General features: G+C 40.2%; 2 protein-coding genes across 2 annotated transcripts; one reads left to right on the forward strand and one right to left on the reverse strand.

Moving 5' to 3' along the window:
• Window positions 1-34: 34 nt before the first annotated feature.
• Window positions 35-4,590, reverse strand: ebi3 (Epstein-Barr virus induced 3). Its single transcript, XM_053628339.1, has 6 exons — window positions 3,974-4,590; window positions 3,472-3,675; window positions 2,106-2,223; window positions 1,840-2,006; window positions 1,071-1,228; window positions 35-374 (listed from the first exon to the last, which is right to left on the reverse strand). Exons 1-6 carry the CDS (start codon window positions 4,059-4,061, stop codon window positions 225-227), a joined length of 885 nt encoding a protein of 294 aa, XP_053484314.1. The 5' UTR covers window positions 4,062-4,590; the 3' UTR covers window positions 35-224.
• A 3,674-nt stretch (window positions 4,591-8,264) lies between these two features.
• LOC128610680 (uncharacterized) lies at window positions 8,265-12,392 on the forward strand. Its single transcript, XM_053630098.1, has 4 exons — window positions 8,265-8,330; window positions 9,476-9,620; window positions 10,826-11,724; window positions 12,111-12,392. Exons 1-4 carry the CDS (start codon window positions 8,265-8,267, stop codon window positions 12,390-12,392), a joined length of 1,392 nt encoding a protein of 463 aa, XP_053486073.1.
• Window positions 12,393-13,432: the final 1,040 nt, after the last annotated feature.

Below are 13,432 nucleotides of genomic sequence, written 5' to 3' on the forward strand. Positions count from 1 at the left end.
CACGACAAAGTGTTGGCAAAGTGTTGCAAAAGCATTTTTTCCCACCCATTTCATTTTATTTATTTTTAAATTTGTCAATCTGATGAAACATCTTGGTAGTGTACAGCTTGGAATTCTTTCAGGTTTCACAGACTGTGTGTGACCAGTTAATTCAAACTTATGGTGTAAAAACACCCTAAATGACTCAGTATTGTTGACATGTTCTGTCTCTGTATGGGTTTGGGTCAGCTCCTGGGCAAAGTTATGTTCACGGTGTCACTCCAGTCGCTGCTCTGACCGTGACCCAAGACGTCCATAACAGATACACGAATACGATACGTCCGTCCGGGCATGACTCCGCTGCGAACCATGCTTTCTGACTCGATGGGACCCATCTGGAACAGAAGATAGTGTTTTTTAAATCATATTTAAACAAGTACACCTCATCCAAATATATTAACAATGCTAGTATATATGAATGTTGCAATGCTAGCTAAGTAAGAGTGCACACGGTCTCAGCAATAAAAGGTAGCAAACTGTACTTTTCATTGTTGCTAGGGTGGTACTATCAATGGGAAAAATACAGTTTATTTCATATCAGTAAAGCCAACTAGCCTTCAGCAGCGTTTCTAGCATTAAGCTAGGTGCCTGAGGAGACTACACCTCAAACTATCAAAAAAAAAAAACAACCTGCTAATAAATCAAAACTGACATTTGTTTACCTTGTTAGTTCATGTCCATGGTCATCAGTATCAGTAACTTAACATTAAAAAAAATGCTGATTCATTTCCTGTCATATGTAAATATATTACAATGTTATCTGATAGGGCCCAGCTAGTATTATGGATATGGGTTATGAACATGATAGCCATTATACTAACTGTCCACCTCTTTTAATTATTAGCATTGTTAGCATTTTGAAATGTGAAATGTAGGAAGTACGAGGAAGAAATTATGTCATCCTCATAAATGCTAACAGGACTAAAGTAAAGTAAATGCCAGTTAGCCCCAATTTGACCCTATAAGGCTTTATTTTTTTGTGCGTGAAAATGCTAGAGAAAATGCTGGGTGTTTAGCAGACTGTGACTCACAATACTAGTTGCATCATTGTGTCCCCATTGGAACTGCACTTTGTATTTCAGGGGGAAGGTGACAGGGTCTGGCCATGTTGGCGGAGGAGCCCACTGCAAGTGGAGCTTCTTGCCCGGTAAAGCAGTCACCTTCACGTTAACAGGGGGGTCAGGCTTCACTGCGGACCGAACACAAAAGCGATAACAGGCCACAAAATATTCCCAACACGGCAACTTTACGATCAATTGGCCACTTTAATAGAAACACCTGTACACCATATGGTGTTTTTTTCCAATCTCCAACCATCAAGTTTCAGTGAGTCTGTATCCTCAAATACCTGTTCTTGGCTGACAGGATCGAAACCTGATGTGGTCTTCTGCTGTTGTAGCCTATCCGCCTTGAGGTTCAACATATTTTGCATTCTGAAATGCTTTTCTGCTCAACACAGTTGTAAAGAGTGGCTATACAAGTTATCATAATAAGCTTTCCTGTCATCTTGAACAAATCTGGCCATTCTCTTAGGACTTCTCTCATCAACAAGGCATGAACAGGTGTTCCTAATAAAGTGGTCATGAGTGTAATGTATATCAAATAGGATATTAAATGGTATATGATATTGAAACTAGGTTATTCTCTCTGCCTTTTTTTTGACTCACTAATGAAGTCAGGATCTAAACAACGTATTGACTGGGGTGGGATGGGGGGGGGGGGGTGTGCAAAGAAAATCCACTTACGAAGAGGCACAGTGTCGTGAGATTAGGACTAGATTAAGACTAAGGCAAATCTTACCAATGTCCTCCAAAATTACAGGCAGAACACGGCTTCTGCTCCCGAGAGCGTTGACAGCTGTGATGTTAACCAGGTACGGCACGATTGAGAAGAGATCCAGTTCTTCAAGAACACATTGCCTGTCCTGTTTGCTCTGTCTCTGGCATGAATAGATATCTTCAAGATACCTGAGCAAGTCCACAATGTGAATACGCATGGGAACTTTAAACATTAGTGGAGCAACCACCATTTTACTGAAATACATGGTTGTGGTTTCCATACCCTACCTGTAGGTTGAGATGTAATAGGTTGGTAGTATCGGATCTTGCGGCAGAGTCCATGAGCACAGGGCTTTTAGGGGATAACTCGGTGACCAGCAGTGGACGTCTGGTAGGGATGGAGGATCTGCAGAGACCATAGAGGACTATTTTATAAACCCATACCATTCTAGAACCAAATTCTAACAGGATTTGTTCCAATTACAAATCAAAGCGTAGAAAAAGTACGAACAGTAACTCTGCCCCCTGCACCACATGAGCATGCAATATGCACCCATGTTAATCACCGTGATGTTTCTTTGCCCTATGGGCTGGTAAAAACCACTCATCCTTGCTGCTTTTTGCTGGGTACCATGTGATCCCAGTCTCTATTTTGCACTAAAGAAATGAGCTATAGACTAGTTTAGTAATGAGTAACAAGTAATGAGTCTACCTCAAACAAAATCTGTTTTGTAAGTACATGCCCAAAGGCACTATTTACATGCATAATTTTGTTGGGCATAAACCAATTTTTCTGCTATATTTGTGGTCAGAAATGGGAACACCAATGCCAACAGAACATTGTACTAACGCACTAAAAAACCAACCCCCTCAGGAACTCTAAGACACAAGGCCTGAAAGAATATTTCGAAAAACCCATAAAAGTCTTGTCCTGTTTCTTACAGTCTGGTTTTGTGGATGTTCACTACTTAGGTCACCTTACTTCAACGAGAATGGGTTATTCCGCCCAAATACTAACTAAATACAACAGACCTCATTATTTTATACATAAATTGAATAGAAATCAGACAGTTATGGACAAAACAGAACAAAATGGATATAATATACATGTAGAAAAACATGAATTATACCACAGTACTGTTGAATTCTCAAATCTGATTGGTCAGAAGGTCCATCCATCCATCCATTCATCCATCCATTTTTCATACCACTTATCCTACACAGGGTTGTGGGGGAGTCTAGAGTCTATCCCAGGGAAGATGGGGCCCATTGCAGGGCACAATCCATCACACATTCACACACTATGGACAATTTAGAGATGCCAATCAGCCTACAATACATTTCTTTGGACTAAAGCAGAGTACCTGGAGGAAACCCCCAGGAGAACATGCAAGCTCTGCGCACAGAGGGTGGAGGTTGTATTTGAACCCCCGACCCCGGAGGTGCTAGTTCTTGTTATCGTTTCTATAGTAGCGGCTAATTCACAGGGCCTCGTATATCATACACTTCCCATACTGTAATCGAAGCCTAATAACAAACAGAGTAAAAGCGTTGTTATGGTGACGTTTTTTGTAGCATTTATGGAAGGAGTCTCCAGTGTCGGCATTACAGCAGCGTTAACCCCCACCAAATTCAAAATGGTTTCCCTACTCACAGCCCAGCTGCAGTCGTACTGTTTCAACGATTTCTCCGTTTGAGTCGTGGCATGTGTAGAAGCCCTGATCATCAAGGCTGGTGTTGTGTAAGCGAAGAACAGGACTCGAGATCAGGAATGATCCATTAAGTCTCCATTCTGACCTGTTAGTTCTTCCGTTCACGCAGGGCAACTCAACAGACGATCCAAGAGCCGCATAAAGATCTGATGGCGAAAAGAAATCGAGACCCTGGATGAATAAGGTTCAATGAAGTGATTTATTCCTCTTATACCACAGGAATTATAACGCCAACAATTATACTGAATGAAATGCTGTACTTTTATCCACTTATAGTTACATTTAATGTACGTCATACTTTTGGAAATATTTTGGTGTAAAAGATCTACACAGATTCATTTAAAACAGACAAACAAACAAACAAACAAAAAACCCAGGCCCTTTCAAGATCTTCAAATAAAGAACTCTCAAAAACCCTAAATCTCCTCCTCCTATTCTCCTTACCCTTTGGTTCAGATGATGTGTCTTGACTCCAGAATTGAGGAAAGAAAGCGAAAAGGGAGAGAGCATATAAAGAAGATTTCAGGCACATTGTTAATGCAGGAGAAGATGAATGATTTCAAAATCAACTTTCAGGTCAGCAGAAAAGTTCTTTTTTTTGGTTAATCATTAGTTAGTAAACACACTCCGAGAGGCACCAAAGAGTGAAAAAAATCCTGCAGAAATCAAGGCTGAAATAGAAACGATTGCTGATGGAAAGTGATTCGAATCGGATTTCGCTTCCGTCCTATTCGGCTTCAAGACGGGATCCGTCGAAGGATAATCCTTCTTAGCACATGTTGCTCATTGAAATTGTAAACTAGCGGTCGAAAGTCGACAACTTGTGATGCCTCTGCAAGTCCAAAGCTCGGAGCACGACGACCAAACGTTCGAGCAGCTAGATCGCACAGGACGAACATAAAAACAACCACACTGAAAAAAACCCCCAAAAAACAAAACGTGGCACTGTGGAGCACAGTTAATTCTTTAAAGGTGCGGCATATGATTCCGGGACAACAATGTGGCGTCTCTGCCACCAAATCCGCTATGTCGCTTCGATTGATAATCAAGCCCAAAGTGCAAAGATCAGACAGCAGATGTCGATGATGATCCAAGTTCTCGAGTTTGAACTGCTTTGTAAATAATGTCATTGCTCATAAATAAATGGTGTAGACCCCCCTCGTGTATTGATCCTTTTATGGAAAGAGAGAAACAGAGCGGTTAAGGGAGAAGTCCTTTAAAGATGGACTTTTACATGGTTTCTCACAGAGCTAGTCCAGAATTTTCCCTACACACATACAAAATCCTCACATCATTTTAGTCCCTTTTTTATTTGTCGACCACTATTTTTTTTGTCTAATCATACTGCACATTGAATCGATTACACATAAGAAACAAAATACCTCAGGACATGCTGTTTTAAGAAAAAAAAATCAATGCAATGGAAGCAGAATAGAGCTCCTGTTCCACCCCAAAGTGGACTATTTCCCCCAAAACAACATGCGCATAAACAAAATGCTTATATAGGTAATATATATATATATATATATATATATATATATATATATATATATATATATATATATATATATATATATATATAAATATTAGTTACGGCCCAGTCTAGGTTAGGCCACACAGAGTAACCAGCATGGGATTCAATGGAATTGACCTTTAAAAATGAGGGAGCCAGGAATAACACAAACAGGGTTGTTCAAAAAAGTTGTGGTATATTGTAACACACAATTATAAATATACAACTATACAAAGAGCCAACCACCAGACATACCTTTAGGGTAGGCCAAGGCCAAAATAATAAACAAAAGGATTCTTGTGTTAGGTAGCTAGCTTACCTAAAAGGAAAATAACAAAAATACAAGGATACTTCCCCGACTACCTAATCCAAAAATAGAGACAAAAGGACCCTCTCCCCAAAGAAATGGCAGCCACACCCCTACTGCCACTGAACCAAGTGAATCATATATACAATGGTGAAGAATATACATAAACAGATACAGGGACAACTAAACTCAAAGTCAAAAACCAGAACATCAGCCAGAAAATAGAATAAAGCGGCACAACCAAACACTCTAAACCACCAACACACATGTAACCACCTCCAACATCCCACTCCATTCTCACTCCTCTTCTTCTTTAAATATGTATGCCATTTAGTGATGTCATCCTGGGAGGTGGGAGCAAGGCAGGCTAGGGCAGGCTGAAAACTCTGGTAGGGAGTTTGGACCTGCACACAAAATATGGCACAGCACACACAAAAAAAACTTCTCATCCCAAAGATAGCGGGTTGTAACAATATATATATATGGTGGCTTAGTGGTTATCATGTTCGCCTCACACCTCCAGGGTTGTTGGTTCGATTCCCGTTGCTGCCCTGTGTGTGCGGAGTTTGCATGTTCTCCTCGTGCAGCGGGGGTTTCCTCTGGGTACGCCGGTTTCCTCCACAGTCCAAAGACATGCATGGTAAGCTGATTATCCAAAGTGTCCGTAGTGTATGTGATTGTGCCCTGCGATGGATTGGCACCCATCCAGGGTGTACCCCGCCTTGTGCCCTATGCTCCCTGGGATATGGATGTATTAAACAATGACACATCATACTTATTTATCCATTTACAGTTACACAACATTTGATGTAATGGAATGTCTGCTAGACAAGTTAGTTCCTGTTGTCTGCTTACATTATAACAGGTGTTATTATTTTGATCCTGATGAATTCTTCATTTTTTCATTTGGTTTCCAATCTAACACTGAGATAGAGCTGTACAGGAATGGAGACGGCAGTAACACAGGGTTTTTCTTTTTCTCACCAAAGGCATTGGGACAAAATGAAAACTATTCCTATGGCAACAGAAATAGGAACAGGAGGAACTGTATTCCCAGAGGACCGTTAATAATAATAATAATAATAATAATAATAATAATAATACTAAAAGATAGAATTCTTGGGAGCATTTTTAAAATCAGTCCTGGGATTTTTTTTACACGTCTGATGGGTCATGTTCTGAACATCACATGTCTTTCTTAAATACTGAGTGCATTTTATTTGTGTATGTATGAATGTATGGATATATACTTCTAGCTGTCATTGCCGGTGATGGCCACAAGATGGAGGGATGTATTCAAACCTATTTTCGCCTCAGCTCAGGTGTTTGAACTCTACAGTAGGTGAACCTGTAAGATTCAGTGTTAGCTACATGTTAGCCATTAGTCTTCTGTGTTTGGAAATATAAATATAGTCCACTTCTCTTTATATAGTCTGTCCACTTTATTAGGAACACCTGCACACTTGCACATTCGTGCAGTTATCTAATCAGTCAATCATGTCACAGAAGCACAATGCAAATTTATTATCATTATTTATTTATTTATTTATTTATTAAAAAAATTTTTCAATCATACAGATACAATTCAAGAGCTTGAGGTAATGTTCACATCAAACATCAGAATGAAGAAAAAAGTGTGACATTAACTGTGGTATGGTTGTTGGTACCAGATGGGCTGGTTTGAGTTTTTCAGAAACTGCTGATCTGGGGTTTTCCACACACACACACACACACACACTAGTCTCTAGAGTTTACACAGAATGGTGCAAAAAATTTTTTTAAAAAATAAAGCATAATCGACAATTCTGTGGATGAAAACGCCTTGTTGATTAGAGCGGTCAGAGGAAAAAGGGCCAGATTGGTTCGAGCTGCCAGGAAGGATATAGCAACTCATATAATCTCTCTTTACAACTGTGGTGAGCAGAAAAGCATCTCAGCATACACAAAACATCAAACCTTGAGGTTGATGGGCTTGTAACATTAGGTTCCACTCCTGTCAGCTAAGAACAGGAATCTGAGGCTATCATACTGTATACACAGACCTACCCAAACTTTTTTTTCTTCCAGTTTTCAACTGTCCAGTTTGTACCTACGATAGCCTCAGATTCTTGTTCTTGGCTGACAGGAGTTGAACCTGATGTGGTCTTCTGCTGTTGTAGCCCATCCACCTCAAGGTTTGATTTTTATTTATTGTGCGTTCTGAGATGCCTTTCTGTTCACAACGGTTGTAAAGAGAAAAAGTCACAGAGATCACACTTTTCCCTCATTCTGAAGTTTGATATGAACATTACCTCAAGCTCTTGACCTGTATCTGCATGATTTTATGCATTGCGCTGCTCCCACGTGATTGGCTGATTGGATAACTGCATAAATGAGCAGGTGTACAGGTGTTCCTATTAAAGTGACTAGTGAGTGTAGAAGAAGAAGAAGAAGAAGTCTTTATTTGTCACAAATACATTGCAGCACAGTGAAATTCTTTTTTTCGCATATCCAAGCTTGTCAGGAAGTTGGGGTCAGAGCGCAGGGTCAGCCATGATACAGCGCCCCGGAGCAGAGAGGGTTAAGGGCCTTGCTCAAGGGCCCAACAGTGGCACCTTGGCAGTGCTGGGGCTTGAACCCCCGACCTTCCAATCAGTAACCCAGAGACTTAACCCTTGAGCCACCACCTCCCCATATATGTGTTCATTATAAATAAAATCATTGTTTTTTTTTGTTTTGCTTTTTGTATTTAAAATACATGTACAAAGCAAGCATTCCTACAATCCACATATCCCAGTTTTAAACTTATAATAGTTTATTTAAACTACATGGAAGATCCAACAAGGATCTTTTTTTCACTACGAAGTGAATACCACCAATCTGGCAACCCATACACTTAACTTAACTAGCTTTATAATTGTAGAACAGTCACCGAGATGGCTAACGAGTGTAACGTTAGCTTAAAAGCGTATTTTCCAAACCAAAATAAAAAGAAAAGGATGGTAAGGGTGATTTTTGTTTTGCTTTTGTTTAGAAATTTAAATTGTAAAAGAAAATTTTAGCATGGCTGTCAGATTGAATATTTCTTACTGGAACATGACCTAGCAAAATGAGGGAGGCCATTTTGCTAATTTATCCTGTTAGCATAAGATTAGCCTTTATAGCACCTTATTAACTAGGTATTGCTAGCAAAAAAAAAAAACCCTCAGAAAACTACCATTAGGGCCCAGGTTAAAAGTTTCTAAACAAAACTGTGTGGCTTTTACATGTTTGTCTTTCTCTTTTGAATGAGAGAAATGAATGGTATAAGAAGCAAAATTCACTTTATTTAATTCTGGCTGATTTACAAAATGACTTCCTGTTGGAGTTTTAGTGCACTAAGTAGGGTGCAGGTAGAGAGTAGTGCACTTACACAGGGAGTAGGTTGCTATTTGGAATGGAGACTAAGTGATCTTAAAGTATGGTAAGGAAAGGTAAGGAAGAACAAGTTTTCCACCAGCACACTTGGGGGTTTGCTATTATCGGAAAATAATCAGTGACTGTAGGGTGTGACATCTTGAAGTTGATTATTATCCAAATAAAATAACAGCACTTCCTGAAATGTTTTATTCGTCTTGTATCATATCGTAGCAATTTGCCCATGATTATAATACTGATTGAATACTCAACACCACAGCATACTTTTATCCCTTTATAATTACATTCAATAAGAGGATAAAAAATAAATCAACGCAGTGTGTCAAGTTAATCAGAAACCAGTCCCGAAGGCTTTCCCTCTGCCGCAAACGTACTGACCATTACTGAAACTGGAGACTTCTTCCATGAATAAACAATTAGGATAATTCGATATTTCTTTTGCTGTCATTGGTCCTTAGGATGTATTATTTCATCAGAACATGGACAGAGGACACTTGACTATTTACAAATATGCAAAAAAAAAAAACACAACCAAAAATGCAATAAATTTATATGAACGTACCTTCTTTGAGTGTTCGAGGTTTCTTCGAGTGTCTTCTGTGGCCATGTTTATATTACGTATTTATATAATTGTTATTAAGTGGAATATGGGGGAGAAAATGTTGGACATGGATCTATAGCTCTAGGTTTGGAATTTGGATGTGTCTTCTTTTTTTTTCTTGTTTGACAGCACGATCCAACGAATGTCTTCAGTGTCATTCCGTCATGGAACAGAGAGTTTGTGTGCCTGATTGGTCTGGAAGAGGTGGTCCTGTTTCGTTTTGAGAGGCTGGACAAGACTGTATTCACTGCACCTAACAAACATAGAACCAGGGGTAGGAATATTTTCTCAAATGAGATATTAATTTAATGATTGTTAGCAATAAAGCAGAGTTACTTTGAGCACCCTAAAGTTGTGGTTAAAAAAAAAGTCCTGAACGGTTTAGTTCCTCTTATACCACAGCAACTTGCCAATGATTACCAATCAATCAATACAAATCAGTTTCAGGTTGTGGAACATCCCTAAAACTAGTTAGTTCCTGTTATCACTTTATGATAGCTATATACAGACATGACCTCACTTTCTCTTGAAGTTAATAAGACGTAAACATGTAGCTTGTTACCTTAAAATCACAAAAACTTCAAACCTTCTATCCTGAAGACTTTCCTATGGTGGAAAACCTAAAGTTACAGATTTACCGCTGACTGTTACAAAGTGCCGACACTGGAGACTCCTTCCAAAAATGTTAAATAAATGTCCCCTCACAGAGGGGACTACCGTACTAGTCCCTTTATACGTTGTTGCTATAGAAAAGATAGCTTATTTAATATAAACCTCTGATTTGAATTATAACCTCCTGACCAATAAGATTGGAGAATTCAGAAGCACTGTGGTATAAAGATTGTATATTAAACTCGGGGACAATCGTTTGATATACATGTTACTTTATATGTACAAAAGTTTGTGGACACCTGACAATCACACCCATATGTGGTGCTTCCCCATGCTGTTGCCACAAAGCTGTAAGCAACGATTGTATAGAATATCTTTGCATGCTGTAGCATCACAATTTTCTGTCACTGGAACTAAGAGGCCCAAGCATGTTCCAGCATGACGATTCCCCTGTGCACAAAGCGAGCTCCATGAGGACATTGTGTGTTAAGGTTGGACTGGAAGAACTTGAGTTTCCTGCACAGAGCCCTGACCTCAACCCCACTGAACACCTTTGGGATGAACTGGAACACCAAGTGCACCCCAGGCCTCCACACCCGACATCAGTGTCTGACCTCGCTAATGCTCTTGTGGATGAATGAACACAAATCCCCACAGCCACGCTCCAAAATCTAGTGGAAAGCCTTCCCAGAAGAGTGGAGGTTATTATAACAGCAAAGGGAGGACTAAAGCTGGAATGGGCTGTTAAACAAACCCATATGGTTGTCATGGGCAGGCGTCCACAAACATTTGGCCGGATGTTCATATAGCCATTTTGGATTTTTTTTTTTTCATAGTATTCGGTTTTATTCTAAATTTGTCGTTCAGGGAGGCCGAAGAAGATTCCTATACCCGCTGTTGTGCCAGCAACTCTTCCCAAAGATCCATACACCTGTGTGAAGTGCAACACCGATGTCTCTTGTTCATGGAAATTTGATGTGAACTGTTCCATCCTGTGTCATTCTTGTGTTAAGTGCAGTTGGAGGAAATATCACTGGCTCTCCAGTGGACCAACAGAGACCATTATCAAATCAAATTCTAACAACTCTTCCATTCTCACCTCATCCAGTAATGCTGTGTGGAATGAGCCCCAGTCTTTGAAAGAAACAGCCTTCCCTTTGCAACATTCCTCTCGTTCAATCCCTCAAGAGTGTGATCAGCAGGTCCTCAAGAACTCCTTATCTTCCTCTTCCAATTTTCACCCTGATTCACCTTCCTGCTTGTGCTCTCCTCTTTCCTCAGATCTTTCCTCCTCCCCGCCTGACTATTGCTCTGATACATCGCATTGGTCCTCATCCATTTCCTCAGATCACTGCTTCTCTTCTGATTCCTCATCTTCCTGTGGTCTGTCCTCCTGTGGTCTTTGTAATGGCTCTTCATCTTCGTGTCTCCCCTCTTCCTCAGATCTTAGCTCCTCTTCTTCATCCATGACCCCATCAGCTTCTGGTTCTCCACCAAAAAATTCAAGTAAATGGGTCTTGCAGAAGGTTAAAACGCCTTACTGGATGGAGACTCCACTTGCCAGGGCTTTATTTAAAGATGACAAGGCTGAGAAAAAAAAGGAGAAAGAGAAGGAAGAACAATTGACAAAGTCAAAATGCAAAGAAGAGAAGACTGGGAAGATGGCCGCCTTAAGTGTACCTTCATTGTCATCAAATCAGCAGATCCTGCCAAAGACTCGATCTGCACTCCCTGACTCAGAACAGTCATCGTCACCATTGCTCAGGGTTAGTAAACACCAACTTCACACTCGGATGTTGACTCCAAATCCGCAGAAGACAACAATTGCTGAAAAAACCAAACTGACAATGGAAGAAGGGTTGAAGACTGGCCATGGCAATTTGCAAAAGGTAGCTCCTAAAGTGTCACATGGTTACATTTCCTCAACGAAATCAGGATCTTCTACCTACACCTCAGATTCTGGGAAGTCCACAGTCCACTATCTACCTACATCTTGGTCAGATGTCTCGGGCAATGTAAGACAGCAAGACTCAATGGCGATCCCAAGATGCTTTGATGATAATAAAAAAGAGTCCATCATGAAGAACAAGAAGTTCGGTACTAAGGTGCAACATCAAGCATCCCACGCTCACCCCTCTTCATCTTGGATCAGTTCAGCTCCTACACGCGCATCCTTCTTATCCCAAACTATGTTGTCCAGCAACCAGGGAAAGACCAAACCTCAGGAGAAGTGGGAAGCAGCTCCAAATCAGAAGCCAAAAACCTCCATGGGGTCTCATGGCAGCCATCCATCCTGCTCTTAGTCTTCTTCTTCTTCTTCTTCATTGGCCAAACTGAGAAAGTGAACCAGCAGGTTCTGGTGTCACCGAATATGAAAATTTACACTACAAAGATCAGGTCAACTCCTAATGGGAAGCCTTGTGACCCCAAGTGAGAGAAGGAATGCAGTTGGCTTTCTTTTGCTTCCTGATCCTCTATCCTACCTTACCTTAGCCATTTCCTTGCTTTGCTGCCGCTTGATCTCTCTTCCAGAAATGCTGTCAAGTTCTCTGCAATACAGGGTTCCAATTTCCTCTTTAACCACTCTGCCACTTTACATCAAGATTGTTCCTCTATTGGCACTTCAAAGTTTATTGAACTAAGTTTTGTTGTTGTTTCTTTATTGTTAGAACTTATTTAATAGAAGGCACACTTTGCCTTGAATTAAATGTTTTGGTTAAAAAGGAAAATACAGGAATTAGCACATTTTGTGATGTTTGGTTTATACATCTTCCGGTGATTTGTTCTCAATGCTATGAAGTAACAATTGATTTAAATATTTGTTGTGGCGTACAAGAAGTGTCAAGAGTGTCATAACTTATATCAATTTCATGTTGTAGTTAGTAAATCAAAATAAAGCGTTCTTGTTTGTCTTAAGAATAAAACGTACCGTGCTACAAAATCCAAAGAGGCTAATGTTTTGATTATTGACGTGATAAGACAGTTGATGACAAGTGTGACTGCTGCTTCTAAGCCTTCTAAGATATCTACAAATATGCTTCTAAGATAGCTACAAATACAGCAGTGGCAATGGTGAACCGTAAACAAAACACACTAATGGATAGAAAAGAAGGAAACCGGGTACTCCGGTTGCCTCCCCCATCCCAAAGATGTGTGTTATAGGCTGATTGGCATTTCCAAAGTGTCTGTAGTGTGTGAATGCATGTGTGGTTGTGCCATGGGATTGGTTAGCATCCCGTCCAGGGTGTCCCTCACCTTGTGCCCAGAGTCCCCTGGGATAGGCTCCAGATTCCCCCCACGACCCTGTGTAGGATAAGCGGTATGGAAAATGGATGGAAGTTAGTTTGAGAGCATGTTTGTGAGGTTAGCTCTTCATGTTACCTGATCAATTGTTTGTATATGTTGGAAAGGTACAGTAGTTTTACAGAATAAAATGTTAAATCTATAAGGTGAATTGATTTTGTGTAATATTCA

Source organism: Ictalurus furcatus, chromosome 7, assembly GCF_023375685.1.
Source record: "Ictalurus furcatus strain D&B chromosome 7, Billie_1.0, whole genome shotgun sequence".
Taxonomy (NCBI): Eukaryota; Metazoa; Chordata; class Actinopteri; order Siluriformes; family Ictaluridae; genus Ictalurus; species Ictalurus furcatus.

Coding starts and splice junctions, on each gene's coding strand:
- ebi3 (XM_053628339.1), bottom strand. CDS start 4,061: ATGTGCCTGAAATCTTCTTTATATGCTCTCTCCCTTTTCGCTTTCTTT. Junction 2,224..3,471: donor AGTACGACTGCAGCTGGGCT/GTGAGTAGGGAA, acceptor TGGTCTCTGCAG/ATCCTCCATCCCTACCAGAC. Junction 2,007..2,105: donor TATTACATCTCAACCTACAG/GTAGGGTATGGA, acceptor GGACTTGCTCAG/GTATCTTGAAGATATCTATT.
- LOC128610680 (XM_053630098.1), top strand. CDS start 8,265: ATGGCTAACGAGTGTAACGTTAGCTTAAAAGCGTATTTTCCAAACCAA. Junction 8,331..9,475: donor AAAATAAAAAGAAAAGGATG/GTAAGGGTGATT, acceptor CTTGTTTGACAG/CACGATCCAACGAATGTCTT. Junction 9,621..10,825: donor TAACAAACATAGAACCAGGG/GTAGGAATATTT, acceptor TTTGTCGTTCAG/GGAGGCCGAAGAAGATTCCT.